Raw genomic sequence first — 13,843 nt, 5'->3', positions numbered from 1 at the left:
ACGTGGAATACTGGTTGTTTTCTGGTCCTTGAATGTCTGCTGAAGCCAATAGGCCTGTTATCTGGTTTTAGCTATCTGAGAGCACGTGTTGTCTTTGGCTTAGATCACCTGTGCCTGGATTCAATCAAATCTCTCTGATTCTCTCTGATTAATCCAGCACTATATTCCAGTAAAGTGACCCCAGGATTCAATCAAAACCCAGCAATGATAAGGTAAACCAGCCACCGTGCTGTAGCAAGCTGTCCGACCCATTCGGGAGGCCATTTTGTTTGAACAGCACTTCCGTTAAGATGACATGGCGGGTTTGACTGAATCCAGGGGTCAGTGTTTCTCCCTCGTTCTCAGATTCCCAGGGTCACACTGCTGTCCTGCAGCCCCCTGTTCCTCTCTCTGCTCCTGATAAAGGGGAAGAATTTCGGCTGGAGGTCACCCCGCTCTCTGGAGCCTTATATGAAAAACACAGCATTTTCCTTTCCCCACGCGACCCTATGGCTGCCCAGAGCTTCACACTTGCTAGGTTGTAAAACATTTGTAATTGCAAACAGATTATTATTTTTTTCCATTCTGCGTTTGCAAAAAAACGATGAAAAAAAAACAAACCCAATGTGTCAAGGAACTTGTAGATCAAAAAGGAATTTAACAGATGGTATATTCATTAGAACTGTTCGTCCCTGTGCAATTAGGTATGAAGGAAGGCATGTAGTGTAACTCTTTTTTATGACTGTTGAAGGAAGATGGAGAATAGTATACTTTCAGAAAAGAAAATCCTTCAGAATCTCCTCTACACTGCAGAATGCCTCAGCTAGTCACTAGTCTCGTCCTGATACTGATTTATACTGAGTTTGAATTGTAATTTGTGCATTTTATCAATGAAATCAGACAGGTCTGTGGGGTGGTACCATGTACAACGGTGTGACTGGCAGAGGCTGTGCAGTGGAAAGGGAGTGGTTGAGGGGGGGGCTCTGGAGGTGGGGAGGAGCCAACGGAAGGGCGGGGGGGGCATTACCCGGTGCCTCTAGAGGTGGAGGCTCAGGAGCATCAGAGAGGGTGGTCTTCTCCTCTCCGGCTAATGGCATGCTCTCTCCCCCATCGAACATTCCGAACACGCTCACCGTGTACTTGGTCCCGGCCCTGCGGAATGCACCAGTGCCAGTCAGCCTTGGCCAACAGAACCTCAGCCCTCACACACTCTCTGGAAGATTTCCCACGGTCACTAATATTCCTTCAACATATCTGCACTGAACAGTTAATTATTGATTCATTAAAACAAATTCACATTAAGCTCCCAGCATATTCTACTGCTAATTTGTTAACAAGAACCACATAGTTGCAAAAAATGTGTTTTATGTTAGCATGTTATATCTTAGTAATGCACATTTTTGTCCAAGGACTTACAAGAGATACCTCAACAGACATACAGAGAAAATTTTGATTAATCGTTCATTCAGTTTATTAGTTTCTCTGTGAGGACTGGGAAGCACTGCTATAACACATATAGTCGTGGGTCAAAGGTCAGAAGTCATCTTCACCTGACAATACAGGTTACCCACCTGAGTTCTTCCAGAACCACTGTGTTGTCATAAGGGCCAACAAGCAGTTGGCCAAGGTCCACTTCATTATCTATCGGGTGGAAAGTGACCTTGTACCCGCGCACATGGCCTGGAGCAGGGTCCCAGGTTACCCGAAAACTGGTCCTGGTGGGTTCAGAGGTCTGGAGGTTTCTGGGAGCTTTGAAAGGTGACACTGTAAAAAAAAAAAAAAAAAACAAGGCAGAACCGCTAATCAGCAAACCTTGAAGAGGAATGCAAAACATGAACAAAGGATATTAAACAAAGTACAACTCTTCGAAAAGAACATCAAAATCACACAGCAATGATAGCCATCATTCTGGAGATGCTGGATGCAAACAGGTTCATAAATCAAGGAACACAGCACCTCAGCAGATAAAATTCCAGCATTCTTTGCTTTGCAAGCAGCAGAGGTCTCTGTCACCTTTGCCAGTCCCCTGCCCCAGCTTTGCTGTCTGTAAAAACCCTTAGCGATTTCAAAACACTACCAGAGAGGGCGTAACAAAGCAAGGCCATGTGATGTATCAGTAGAGGAGCCCCGTTGGTGCATTTCAGTGTTCCAGAGCAAAGCCCCCCCCCCCCCCCCTCCCCAAACCCGCACAGTGTTCCAGCACAGTCCAATCACACATGTGGTGAATTATAGGCCAACGTACGTGTCGTTCCCACTCCTTGCCTTGCTTTGCCTTCTCCCCGCCTGTAGACGGGGTGCACCGTGACGTCGTATGAGGTCATGGGCTGCAGCCGCCTCAGGGTGGTGTTGGTGACCGAGCCGGGCACCTTGGAGGCCAGCTGCCTCCCGCCCGCCGTGGGCCGGTACGACACCCTGTAGTTGATCACGTCACCCGGCGCGGGCTGCCATGTCACCATCATGGACCTCTCCGTCTCGTCGGACACGACCAGAACCTTCGCGGCCGCTGAGACTGAGGACGCAAAGGGAGCGCGGTGTCAAGTTGGTGATCGTGTTATTTTTGTTATTACAAATGTCCACCAGCTTCCAGACAATAACAATGAAAAATAATAACCATTTACAATAATTTAAAAACATTAAAAACATATTTACAATAACTGTAAATAATTTACAAAAAATATTTACAGTAATTATATTTTATAAATCACAACAACATTTAAAATCATTGAGGTTTATTTATTCCTTGAGGTCATTTGATGTAATGTAATGTCTGTAATACGTTACAATAATGTAATGTAATGTAATTTGAACACTGCCTGAAGTCATTAGCAAGGTGTCTCCTTTCCTATGGTGTCACTTCCTGGACACTTTCCACAGGACTTCCTGGTGTGGTCCTCTACAGCAGCCTGCTTAAGCTGGGAGACTAACCGTGCTGTGGGTGGTATGGCAGTAAGCCTAACACAGGCACACTCGTGCCACCAACCGCATTCTCTTTTTTATGCCCTAACCACACTGTGTTTTGGTGCAGAAAAGACCATTGTAAACCCTCCAAACCATAAGGAAAGCATTCAGCCTCACAGACTTCGACTGGGTGGGGTAATGATGAATGAGGTCCAAGATTTCAGCGCACTGACCAGCCCGAGAGGACACAAAGGTGTTAGCAGACCTCTGACGGGCCTCGCTTAATGTAAAGGTCAGACTGACCGCAGCGGTGAAGCAGCACGAGCCGCCGGGATGGCAGCGGCTTGTTTTCTCTCTGAATCACTCTCCACCGGCTGGCCAGAATAAGCAGGCCGGCTGGGAGACATGCTGTCCCTCCGGCGCGTTCGGGCTCGCGAGCCAGCGTATCGGGTTCCAGCAACGTGCTTTTCCCATTTCTGCGGCGTGCGTATACGCGGCCTCTCCCCAGAGCGGGCTCGGGTTCGAGCTTCGCGTGTCTACCCCCCGCTACCCCCAACGGATAACGGAAAAGACACCTCACCTTGCGTCAGACAGCAGGTGAGGTGTCCACCACAGAGGTGTCCGGTAAGCCCCGCCAGTGGTGACGGCACAAAAACAAGCGTGGCATTTTTTCCACAAAACGTCTGACACCTTCTGGTTTGAGGCTGTGTCTTATTGTCCTCATTCCCGGCGTGCCTCGGACAGCAACGTCATTTCATTTCAAAGCCATTTCCCTGTTTCAGTTTGAGAGGGGCTAACCCATACTGAGCAGAGCTGCTCCACTAGACAGCTCTCATTTTAAACGACAGCTTTTTAAAATCTCCTTATGATCAGAGTGCACCTGGCTGGGTGGCCACATCTAGCCAGATCATCGTCTGTCCTAAACGTAGGTGTCCTGCATCTAGGTAGCAGGTGCCCTAAATGACAGTGGCTAGGCTCAATAAACTAGCACATGAGAAATTTCCTTTAAGCACTCCAGTGAAAACTAGGACAATTTAACCTCATGAGCTAAGCATACTATGGTGAAAGCAGACCATTTTAATAGCTGGGCACTGAAGGTCAGTCTCAGACTGCAGCATAGTGGAGTGTAATGAGCAAATATAGTCTGCCAGTCTCTCAATCCTTCAGTACTGGGGAGAAGCCAATGGAGTGCCAAATGGAAACAAGAAAACATTTAACAGACATTTTAGGCCAAAATTCATTAAGCCAAATGTCACTTCTCCCACATATAAACCAAACTGAATTTTTCGTGGTCTTCCACAACAATTCTCAAAATTAAATATGCAGTTCCACCTTTAAAATGCCAAAAAATAAGAATGGAAACAAGATGTTTTACCATCAAGGATTTTTTTTTTTCAATGTTTAGCATTGTTTTAAATTGTATTGCGTTTTACAACGAAAATGTATTTGTTTTTGTGGCTGGAACAAATCTCCCTTTTCGTGCAAGGTTCTGAAATATCCGTACTGTGAAGCATTTGCAGATTTCTCTACTCCCAAACAGCAGAGACCTCTTGCAGTATTATGATATGGCTCACAGTCAATGGGCTATAAACTTATATTGAGTTGCCCTGTGTTGGACCTCACCAGGCGCCAATGTAAACAATCCCTTCAGGTCAAGCACATATAATATACATGTATTTTTGCAGGTTCACGGCACTGAGGTAACAGTAAGTGTAGAGGCCCACTCTGCAGGCTGACAGAAAGCAGGTCTCTGGGTATGGGGGACACATTCAGAGGTGGGAATAGGATTACCGTCTGTGGTCTCCTCTCCCGTCAGTGGCTCCCCCTCTCCGCGGCCGTACACCGCGTAGACGGAGACCCGGTATCGGGTTTCGGGAGTGAGGCCATCCAGCAGCGTGTCTGTGACGTCCCCACGGACGCTCTTCTCTCCGGACTCCTCGGTGAACAGGGACTTCCACACGACTCGGTAGCTCCGCACTCGCCCAGGGGCAGCGGTCCAGGACACCCTGAAGCTGGTGTCTGTGACGTTTTTCGTGACCAGGTCTCTAGGGGAGCCGAGCTCTGAGGGGGGGCAAAAACAAAAAGTAAATTAAATTGGGGCCATCTTATAAATCAGTATATTGCAAAGAGCATTCACAATGACACATCTGGACTCACTTGAAGTATACATTCATACCAGCTAATTTCTGTTCAAAATGGACCTCAGTGTTATTTAGGGTGCTGAAGGACACAGGCGATCTGTAAGCAATGGTAACCACACCAGCCCAGAAATAAGGTATGAGAAAACCAGAAGGACAATAAATCTGTTTGTTTCTGTTAGCCCTCAGGGCCTTTTTGATTAAACTGATTTACTTTTTCAATAACCGGGGAGACCTGGAAAAGGAATTTGAGAAGCAGCCTTCATTTGGAGATCGCAACTCCTCTGTAGTCTTATTTTCCATTTCAGCCTGAAACCTGATCCATAAAAGCCTGTTTGCTACAATTGCAGATGTTCCTCTGCCTCTGGGGGGAGGGGCTGTGGAGGGGGGGGGGGCTGAGGGTGTCAGGGGGGGTACGTGCTGAAACGCTGGCGAAGAGAGGAAGCACAGGTCCGGAAATTCGGGAGACAGACCCATTGCAACCGTGACAACCAGCCAGCCCTCTGAACAACTCTCTTCCCCCTCCTCCCCTGCACTGAGGGGTGTCATCACTGTCCACAGCTGGACACATGACCGTCTCTCACCCCGGGCGGCTGTCTCTAATAGAGACAGAGAAGGAGGCCGGGGATTCCTCTCATCTTTCCACATAACGTGTCTGCGTGCCACCACTTTTGCAGGGGGAACAAAAGGACATAATGGCAGTCGGTTGAAGTAGGTGGAAAAAATGTAAATTTGTCTGGGAAACGTCTGAAAGTTGGCTGCGAGTCCAGGCCCCGCAATAAAGGCTAAAAAAGAGCAGAGAGATCCATATCCACACATCTCTCGCAACTGGGAGCAAAGGCCAGTGGCTACAATGTTCAGCCACTCTCAGAGCTGAGAACGAGCTGGTACAGCCAGACGCTCCACAGTGAAAACGACTGCCAATGCATTCAATGCAATGTCTCTAACACTTAGCAGTAATTAGCAGTTGTCCTGATTTAACTGCTGAAAATCCCAACTGCAAGAAAAAAAAATTAATATTTCAAATGTATTCCATGTCTATTAGACTAGCTGTGTTGTGCAATTTGTTTCCATTTGACTCGGAATTGGGAACGTGCACTTAACTGTCATTGTGATTTAACTGCGCATTGCTGCTGGGAAAAGGCAGGAACGAAGGAACTGTGACACCAGACTTTGCCAGTGTGGTCAGAAGGTGAATCTGTTGAGTGGATTCAATACCTGAGGGACAGATTATCTTTCATCTCCCAGCTTTATCATTTCAGAGACATGCTCAGAATTTCAAACATGATTTGCTTGGACTCATGACATATGGTCTCGGGAATCTGATTCGGCCCATAAACTGTACCGTGATGTCTGCGCCAACCATATGTCAAAGGGCTACGTGCAGTCGAAACTCGGAAAAGCAGCGGTTTGAACGCCTGCGGTCACCTTCTTTCCTGTGACATCCCGACATTGTAGGCCCTAAAGAGCGTGTAATGACTGCAAATGGCTCAGTGAGTATCTGTTTTGCCGCAAGGCTAATTGCCTTTTCATGGTATAGGGCTCCGCTGGTGTCAAAGATTCTGGCCAGGGTGGTGAACTGTGAGCATTGGTCATGTGGTGAAAAAATAATGAAACTACTAAGGAGCTATTTGAGAATTCCCATTTGAAGTGTCTGTCAAGTCCAATGCTGTCTACCAGAGTGGCGGTGCCAAGCTGCCCCGATCCAAACCAAACGATCCAGGCTGTCTTGGCCTTCTGCTGCCAAGTGTTGAGGGAGTGACTTTCCCACCCGTACACCAGAGGTAGCGGCTCAGATGCTAACGGCTTCTGCTGCTCACCCATTTTTCTTCATTATTATGCAAAAGAGAGGTTGGCTCCAATCAGTCACATATGCCCTGTCCACACGCTATTGAAAATTCCCAGAAAAAAGACACTTGATTTGGTCTTGTGAACAGTTTTCATTATATTTTTTTCTCTCTGTCCTTGAACACAGAATGTCCACAAATAAACTCCCAACTATTAAACTTACATGAATTTCTTGTTTCTGGGAAAATGGGAAGGTTTTAGAAATGTACTTCCAGCATTATAAAAAAAAAAGCCTTAAATTATCTGGGCTGTGAATATTATTCAGGCTGTAAATATATCTTACTCACAATGCTGTTAAATAAATTCCGATACATCTAGTCTCAGAGCTGATTTAGCACTGAACATATTGCACTGTTGGCTGACTGGCTAACTCAGGAGGGCAGACGCTTTGCTGATTCATGGGTGGGCAATCCATCGGCCAATTATCAGCTCTGAGCGGGCACCATCCCTTAAAATGTTTCTCTCTCCCTTTGTGTGAAAGGAGTCATAGAGTGAAAGAGGCTTGTAAAAATAACCGAGGCCCAGGCATGTTTAGGGCAGCTGAGGGTACAAGTAATTGTAGTTCTAAGATATAATTTTTTTAAAAAGTTTCTTGCCACCTTCTGGATTCTATTGCAGGCATTCTGCCTTCTTTTCATTGGCTGGTTGTGTATATGGAATGACATGTGTTCATAACAAAACAACAAACCAATGAGGAAGCATAAATACAGGCTGGTGCTCGACTGGTGTTCCTTGCAGGACCGTATGAGTCAGAGGATCTATCTCTGTAAACAAATAACCGCTGTTGGAATGAATTAGATGGATTCTATCTGTAATTGCTGGATGTCATGTTGTTGTAACTGCTAAATCCTCAGTCAAATTCACTATGGATAAAGGCCCAAATCTTACAATAACATGAACAGCGCCCCAGAAGGACAACTAAATATTTACAGCAAGTCAACTTCAGCATGCTACCAAATGTTTAGCTGATATGTTTCAGAAAATCAAAATCAATCATTTCATCAATCATTCATTCTCAGTGAGACACACTTGCTGAACGCGTGCCATCTTGCATTGAATGACTAGCTTGTCATCACTATTGCATAAATGCAAATGTCCACATCCATATTGAAAAAAAAATCTAAAACATACTTCAGGATAGTAATGCAGGTTTTCTCTTTTAAAAGTAGAGAAGTCCACTTTAAGCATGTGTTTAATTTCATAGATCAGCAACTAAGCTATGTCTGAAAAAAAAAAAAACTTCTTTCCAAATGCCACGCCAAAAATAATCTATCATACATCATATTGTTCTGAAGGACCATTCCAATCTTGGCTTAATTCTCACTTCCTTAATTTTATTACACATGTGCATGGTTCACCCCGGCCCTCTGTGCACCGCAGAGCCGTCGGGCTGACCACGAGAATGGAATTCTCCTCCCCGCTGGTTTTTTTTTTTTTCTTCCTTTTCCTTCTCCGAAAGGGCTGCCATTTTGCAGGGGCCTTACGAGACCTCAGGCTGGAGAGGAAACCAGCAGCGGCGGCTCCAGCGTGGAAGCTGGCGTCTGGCTCCCCGCCCGCGGCGCCCGAGCTCATTTTCCGAGAGCCATCGCGAAATAAAACCGAACGGAGACCACGTTAAATCCGCCGGCTTCCTCCCGCACGGTTTTATTTCTCCCTCTCTGTGACGGTCTGTGAATGGCAGACACAGTGCTTTGGGAAAAACACTGTAGTCAGAGTGGAGGTGTGGGGTACTATTGGACAGAAAGACTTTAATGGTGTAGTTCCTGTGTTTGAGATTGCAGATCCTCTGTGCACTGACCTCTTTCTCACAGACATAAGTGAGAAGGACCCCTTCGGCCCAAGCTGTTGGGGAGTGTTATCCAGTTCCGTTCCACTTTGTAGTCTCAAAACTACACTGTAGCTTTTACCGTGCACAGACCTGGTCTTGCGAATAGTCAGATCAAAAGCAGGCTATACCTTTAATATACGACCACGTTCCTCGCCCTGTGTCCCGCACACCCTCCTCAGCCGGGAGACAGCGCACAGGTGCTGACCACGAGCGCGGAGCACCCAGCCACGTGTGTCCTGATTACACTCCCCGGCTCAGCGCGCCGTTCCAACAGCCTGAACGCATTATCCGCCCCAACAGACGCCAGAGAAAGAGACCTTGGGAGGAATCTCAGGTGCTGTGTCCTCGTGGAGGACGCAGAACATCAAAACCTCGGCAGAGCGCGGCCTGCTCCGGCCTGCCTGGCTGTGATTGATCTGGATTTTTCCGCTGTTTTTCATGCCAATGCTGGCTCCTCCCTGCGAGAGCAGCGCGTGGCCCGTTTCACCTGCGGTCCCAGCTTTGAAGCGCCTCTCAGGTAACGCATTCCAAAAGGTCTACGCCAAAGCTCCCCTCTTTCTAATCCATACAGGCTGCAAGCTTCTCTTTCATGTTCAGAATAAAAATTTTAATAATTACCACTCCACCCGTCTCCATCTTTGATGCCTAAATCAAGAATTGCAAAGTTTTACTCCATTCATCATACCAGCGTGTGAACCCAGGGAGGGAGAGTGACCGCAGACTCCTTGAACTGTGTGCCACGTTTCCATGGCGCTGGGTCTAATGGGTCAGGTGAGGCTCCGCCTACAGCACTCCAGCCCAGTGAAATAGCACCAGCCCACCACTAGAGGCGCTGCAGTGCAGCACCATTTCACTCTGCCCTTTGCTGAATCCGGTTTCTGCAATGTTTTGCGCCCATTAAGCAAAACCTCAGACACATTGATGATACCAAATTCTCTTCCTGACCTCAACGAATAAAACCCAGTAATTCCTGCCTTCATATTTTGTCTGGAATTTGTCTGGAATTCATAAAATTAAAAATAATATTTTTATAATATTAAAAAACTAACATCCAAGAAAAAAATTCAAATGTAGCTTCTGACTAAACAATATCCACCAATATTCACTGCTTTCGGATAATTATAGTATCTTAGGCACCATTTTAAAAAATATGCCATGGGAAAACTGCAGTGTCACCCATTCATTATTGTTTCTTTGTGTGTGATAACTGTATCCAGGCCCGAGGACAGCAGGTCCAGCCTGTTCGGAGGATGACCGCCCACTCAAAGCGGAGCCGGCACAAAAGGCACCAGTGTCCGTCCACATAACGCAATGCACCGCGAATTAAGTCAGCGGGCGCTGGCCTCGGTACAGAGGCTCTCTCAGACCCTGGTGGCCGCGTGGGAGTCGTCACGCTGACTCGGCGAATCTCACGGGCTTTGGGAGCATCCCGGAAATGGGCCCGACCCGCCGCGATGGGTCAGGGGCCCGGGGAAACGCGGGGCCATTGTCCGAGTAGGCCGGGCCGCTGGAGAATGCCAGGGTCTCCGGGGTTTTCTGACATAGCTGTGAATCAGCGGCATTCAGGCCGTCGCACCCGGTCACCTCCGCGTGGGATGCGTCTTCCCTTGTTCCGCATGGCGTGGGACGCTCCATTGCGTAAGCCTCAGTGCTCCCACACAAATACAAACGTCACCCGCATGTCAGTTTTCGGGATCTCTCGCCCCCTCGCCAGCTGTGTAGGGGGGTGGGGGGTTGCTGAGGAATGGGATTTCTGCCCGGGCGCAGCGCGGCGTTGAAAGACTCGGGGGTTGGCGCGTCGGTGGCTTTCAGCGCGGCGATTTGAAGACTGAGCGCCGATTTGGCACGGGCCACCAGCGCTTTAACAAACAGGCAGAGCTTTGAAGAAGCAGAATTTTGCATGGCTTGGAGCCTGTGCTGGAAAACACCTACAGCACCAAAGGTCAAGACATAAAGCGGTCTGGTGAATCACATGCAGTGATTTTATCGAAGTTTTCCATGAAACGGTTGCTGGCCCGTCATTGAAACATTACACATTTCTCACCGAGGACAAACAAGAGGCTGCAGTGACGACCATCAGCCGTTACCTCTCAGCCCCTGGCAGACAGGTCCAGCACAGTGCCAGCGTTTCTCATCAGACCCACGGCAGTAAACTGCTCTTTCGTCCGGCACTACCCCCTGTCACAGCTGCCTCCCCTGTGACACTAATGCTCCATCTGCGACATTCATACTGGGAACAGGTCACTGCTCGGCCATGCCACAAACATCTCGGCAACCCCAGTTCAACATTAATATCACCCCATCCCTCAAAGTGAAATACACTGTGACACATGCCATGAATCATAACACTTTCCCTAGCACACGCTCTTGTCCATGGCAAATTACACATCTTACAATTTTTTATGTAATCCATTTACACAGCTGGGTAGTCACTGAGGCAAGCTGAGCTAAGTACCTCGCAAAAGGTTGAAAAAAGCAGTGCCCCACCTGGGATTCAAACCAGCAACCTCTGGGTTACAAATGCTGCTCCTTACACTACACCACATGGATGTCTTCCCTCCCACACTGAGGGAAGAACTGTGATAAAGCTCTGATATTGAAATCATAATGGCTGTAGCATGGAGTATGTACCAGTGTCATAACATAATCGGTGTCTCAAACCCCTCCCCTTAACCCTGACCCACTATGACATCACAAAGGAAAAGCCCCGGGCTTCCCCGAACCCCTGGCTCCACCTCTGCCTCTCTGACTTCCTGCAGACGGATACGCCTGCACGGGCGAGTAACCCAAAACCTGCCCTACTGATTCCAGTTCAGCCCCGCAAACCACACAGCAATCACGCCAGACCAGTCAAAACAGGCTTCCCCGACCCCTATGATCAAAGCAGCTTTCAAATGGGCTCAGCTGTGACACCTGAACCTTATAACTCAGGGCGCTGACCTCTGAGTTAGCTAACAAACCGTGAGGGACCGGGGACAGATTTGTTCTCCATTATTTTAACAAGTGCACTACGAGGGACACAGTAGCCGTTTTGTTGTGGAGGACCCCCAGGGTAAACAGCTTGACCCCTAGCCAAAACCTTATGCCACCCTTTGGTCTTGAGCCTCCAGAGAGGCTACGCTAACTGCTAAAACAGCACTAGGGGGAAACAGATGTCTGCTCTTTCACTATTTGTTATTTCTGTCTGCCTGCAGGTCTTCCCTGTGAAACCACTTTGGGGTCCTGAAATATATTATGAAATACAATACGAAAGGAATATGTCGCCCTGGTATCCGAAGCAATTCACAACCGGCTTACACAAATTAACCTGCACATGGGTGGTGAAATACTGTAAGTGAAAGGAGAGGCTGTACACCAATGTTTTTTTTTTTAATCTCATGTGGTACTCTGCTGTTTCACACTTCACCTTCCCACTCCTTCAAATACAGATTTACAGTCTAACGTCAGCGTTGCATTATATACTGCCACCTGGGTAAACCGTTACTGAAAACCTTTTCATCACATTCCCAACACCAACATTAATGCATGCTTATGATTCCCGCCACTTTGTTGCACACATCATTTCTCCTTTATGCAGGTCATAGTCTAACTGTCAGAACTGGATACATTCAAATGTTTAGCGCCCATCCATCACTAGTACATGTCAAAGCTGTTGGAGGGAGACTATGTCGTGGGACCCTCTTTGTTAAGATACTGAATTTGGACAAGCTGTAACCAGGCTGATTTTCAAATTTATGTAAATCAAACATTCTAGAGGGACCCTATCGGCATAAATATTAATAATAATCTGCTGATGGATGCACAGATGTGCATTCAGCAATGTAATGAATCAAATTCTGCCAAGTCCAGCTGCAAAGAGCAGTTATCGGACAGTGAATCATCATAAAGCCCACAATGGAGCCACAATATGCTATCAATCACTAACTCACGTGACCTCACCTCTCTGCAGCAAAAACACTATGATTGGCAAGCAAATTGGCAAACCACCAATAACCTATGACAGCTCCGCCCACTTTGTGATGCACTCTCCAACCACGGGTGAAGAGAGAGCAGCGCAGCATTGAGAAGGGCTTATAACGGTTTCGACGGAGTGACGTGATTGGCCCCCCTACCTTCCAGTGTGGTTCCCTGCCCCAGTAAGGGTTCCCCGAGGCCGGAGGCGTAGCGTGCCGTGACGAACAGCTCGTACTCCGTGTCGGACTGCAGGTTCTTGAGCAGCACGGCTGTGTTGTCCCCCTTCACCGTCACTTCCTTCCTCTCCCCGCCCTCCGCCGGCTTGTACGCCACGCGGTACTGCTGGACCCTGCCCGGCGCCGCCTCCCACGACAGCCGCATGCTGGACACCGTCTCGTCGAACACCCTCAGGTTCCGCGGCGTCCCACGAGCTGGGGCAGCGAGAGAGGGAGACACAGGGGAGAGGCCGGTGAGGGCGGTAAGACCTGGTAGGATTGGGCTTCACAGCAGGGGAGCCCAATTCAGTTCCTGGAAGGTCTGTGCTCATGCTGGGGTTCTCTCTGATCTCTGTCCATAATTTCATACATGCCTCCAATTATCTGCCTTTTTTTTTTAAAACAAAAATGCCACATTACAGTGCAAAAGTATAAATGCATGAAGCTAATTTGCTTACTGTGCCAATTAAGCGGCCCTAATTGGCTGGAAAAAAAACCAGCCGCCCCCAACCCCCAGTTTTTCAGTAAACCCTAAAGTATGATGTAGCTGTAAAATGAGTGACCCCATCAGTTAAATGGGTGTCATGTGTCAGCAAGTGCAACAAAACAATGACATTCAGCAGAGCTAGAGCGCAAACACTATAAGGAAGCATTTTTGAACAGCAGCCTGCAAAGTTCTGACACGAGAACACAGAACAAGCCGTGAGGTGTTGGCAGACTAAGCAGCTGCGGAGGGATAACAGTCTTTGTATGAGCTCTGGAACATGCATGCACACACGTCTGCGTGCCTCCATAACCACGGAGTTTGGCTTCGTTAGCAAAGGAAAAGTGAGCAGAGTGCAGCCATTGTACTTTTATATGCTGGAGTGGGTCCTAGCCAAGCTGTCCTCACATATAGCCAGACACAACCCCACAACACACACAGACACACACACACACACACACACACACACACACACACACACACACACACACACATACAC

At 47.8% G+C, this 13,843-nt stretch overlaps 1 protein-coding gene across 5 annotated transcripts in view; it reads right to left on the bottom strand.

Moving 5' to 3' along the window:
• Positions 1 to 13,843, bottom strand: part of LOC118787507 (collagen alpha-1(XII) chain-like) — a 79,888-nt gene that overhangs the window by 48,318 nt on the left and 17,727 nt on the right. For 4 of the 5 annotated variants that reach the window (XM_036543090.1, XM_036543093.1, XM_036543091.1 and 1 more), the window contains 5 exons: positions 12,804 to 13,076; positions 4,669 to 4,938; positions 2,222 to 2,488; positions 1,551 to 1,743; positions 1,007 to 1,131 (listed from right to left, as the gene is read on the bottom strand). The exons of the other annotated variant lie outside the window; for it this stretch is intronic. In XM_036543090.1, coding sequence (XP_036398983.1) covers positions 1,007 to 1,131; positions 1,551 to 1,743; positions 2,222 to 2,488; positions 4,669 to 4,938; positions 12,804 to 13,076 — 1,128 coding nt within the window. The remainder of the gene's footprint in view (positions 1 to 1,006; positions 1,132 to 1,550; positions 1,744 to 2,221; positions 2,489 to 4,668; positions 4,939 to 12,803; positions 13,077 to 13,843) is intronic. 5 annotated transcript variants of the gene reach the window in all.

Source organism: Megalops cyprinoides, chromosome 12 (genome assembly GCF_013368585.1).
Source record: "Megalops cyprinoides isolate fMegCyp1 chromosome 12, fMegCyp1.pri, whole genome shotgun sequence".
Lineage (NCBI taxonomy): Eukaryota > Metazoa > Chordata > Actinopteri > Elopiformes > Megalopidae > Megalops > Megalops cyprinoides.
This window is presented reverse-complemented; position numbering and strand designations above follow the sequence as displayed.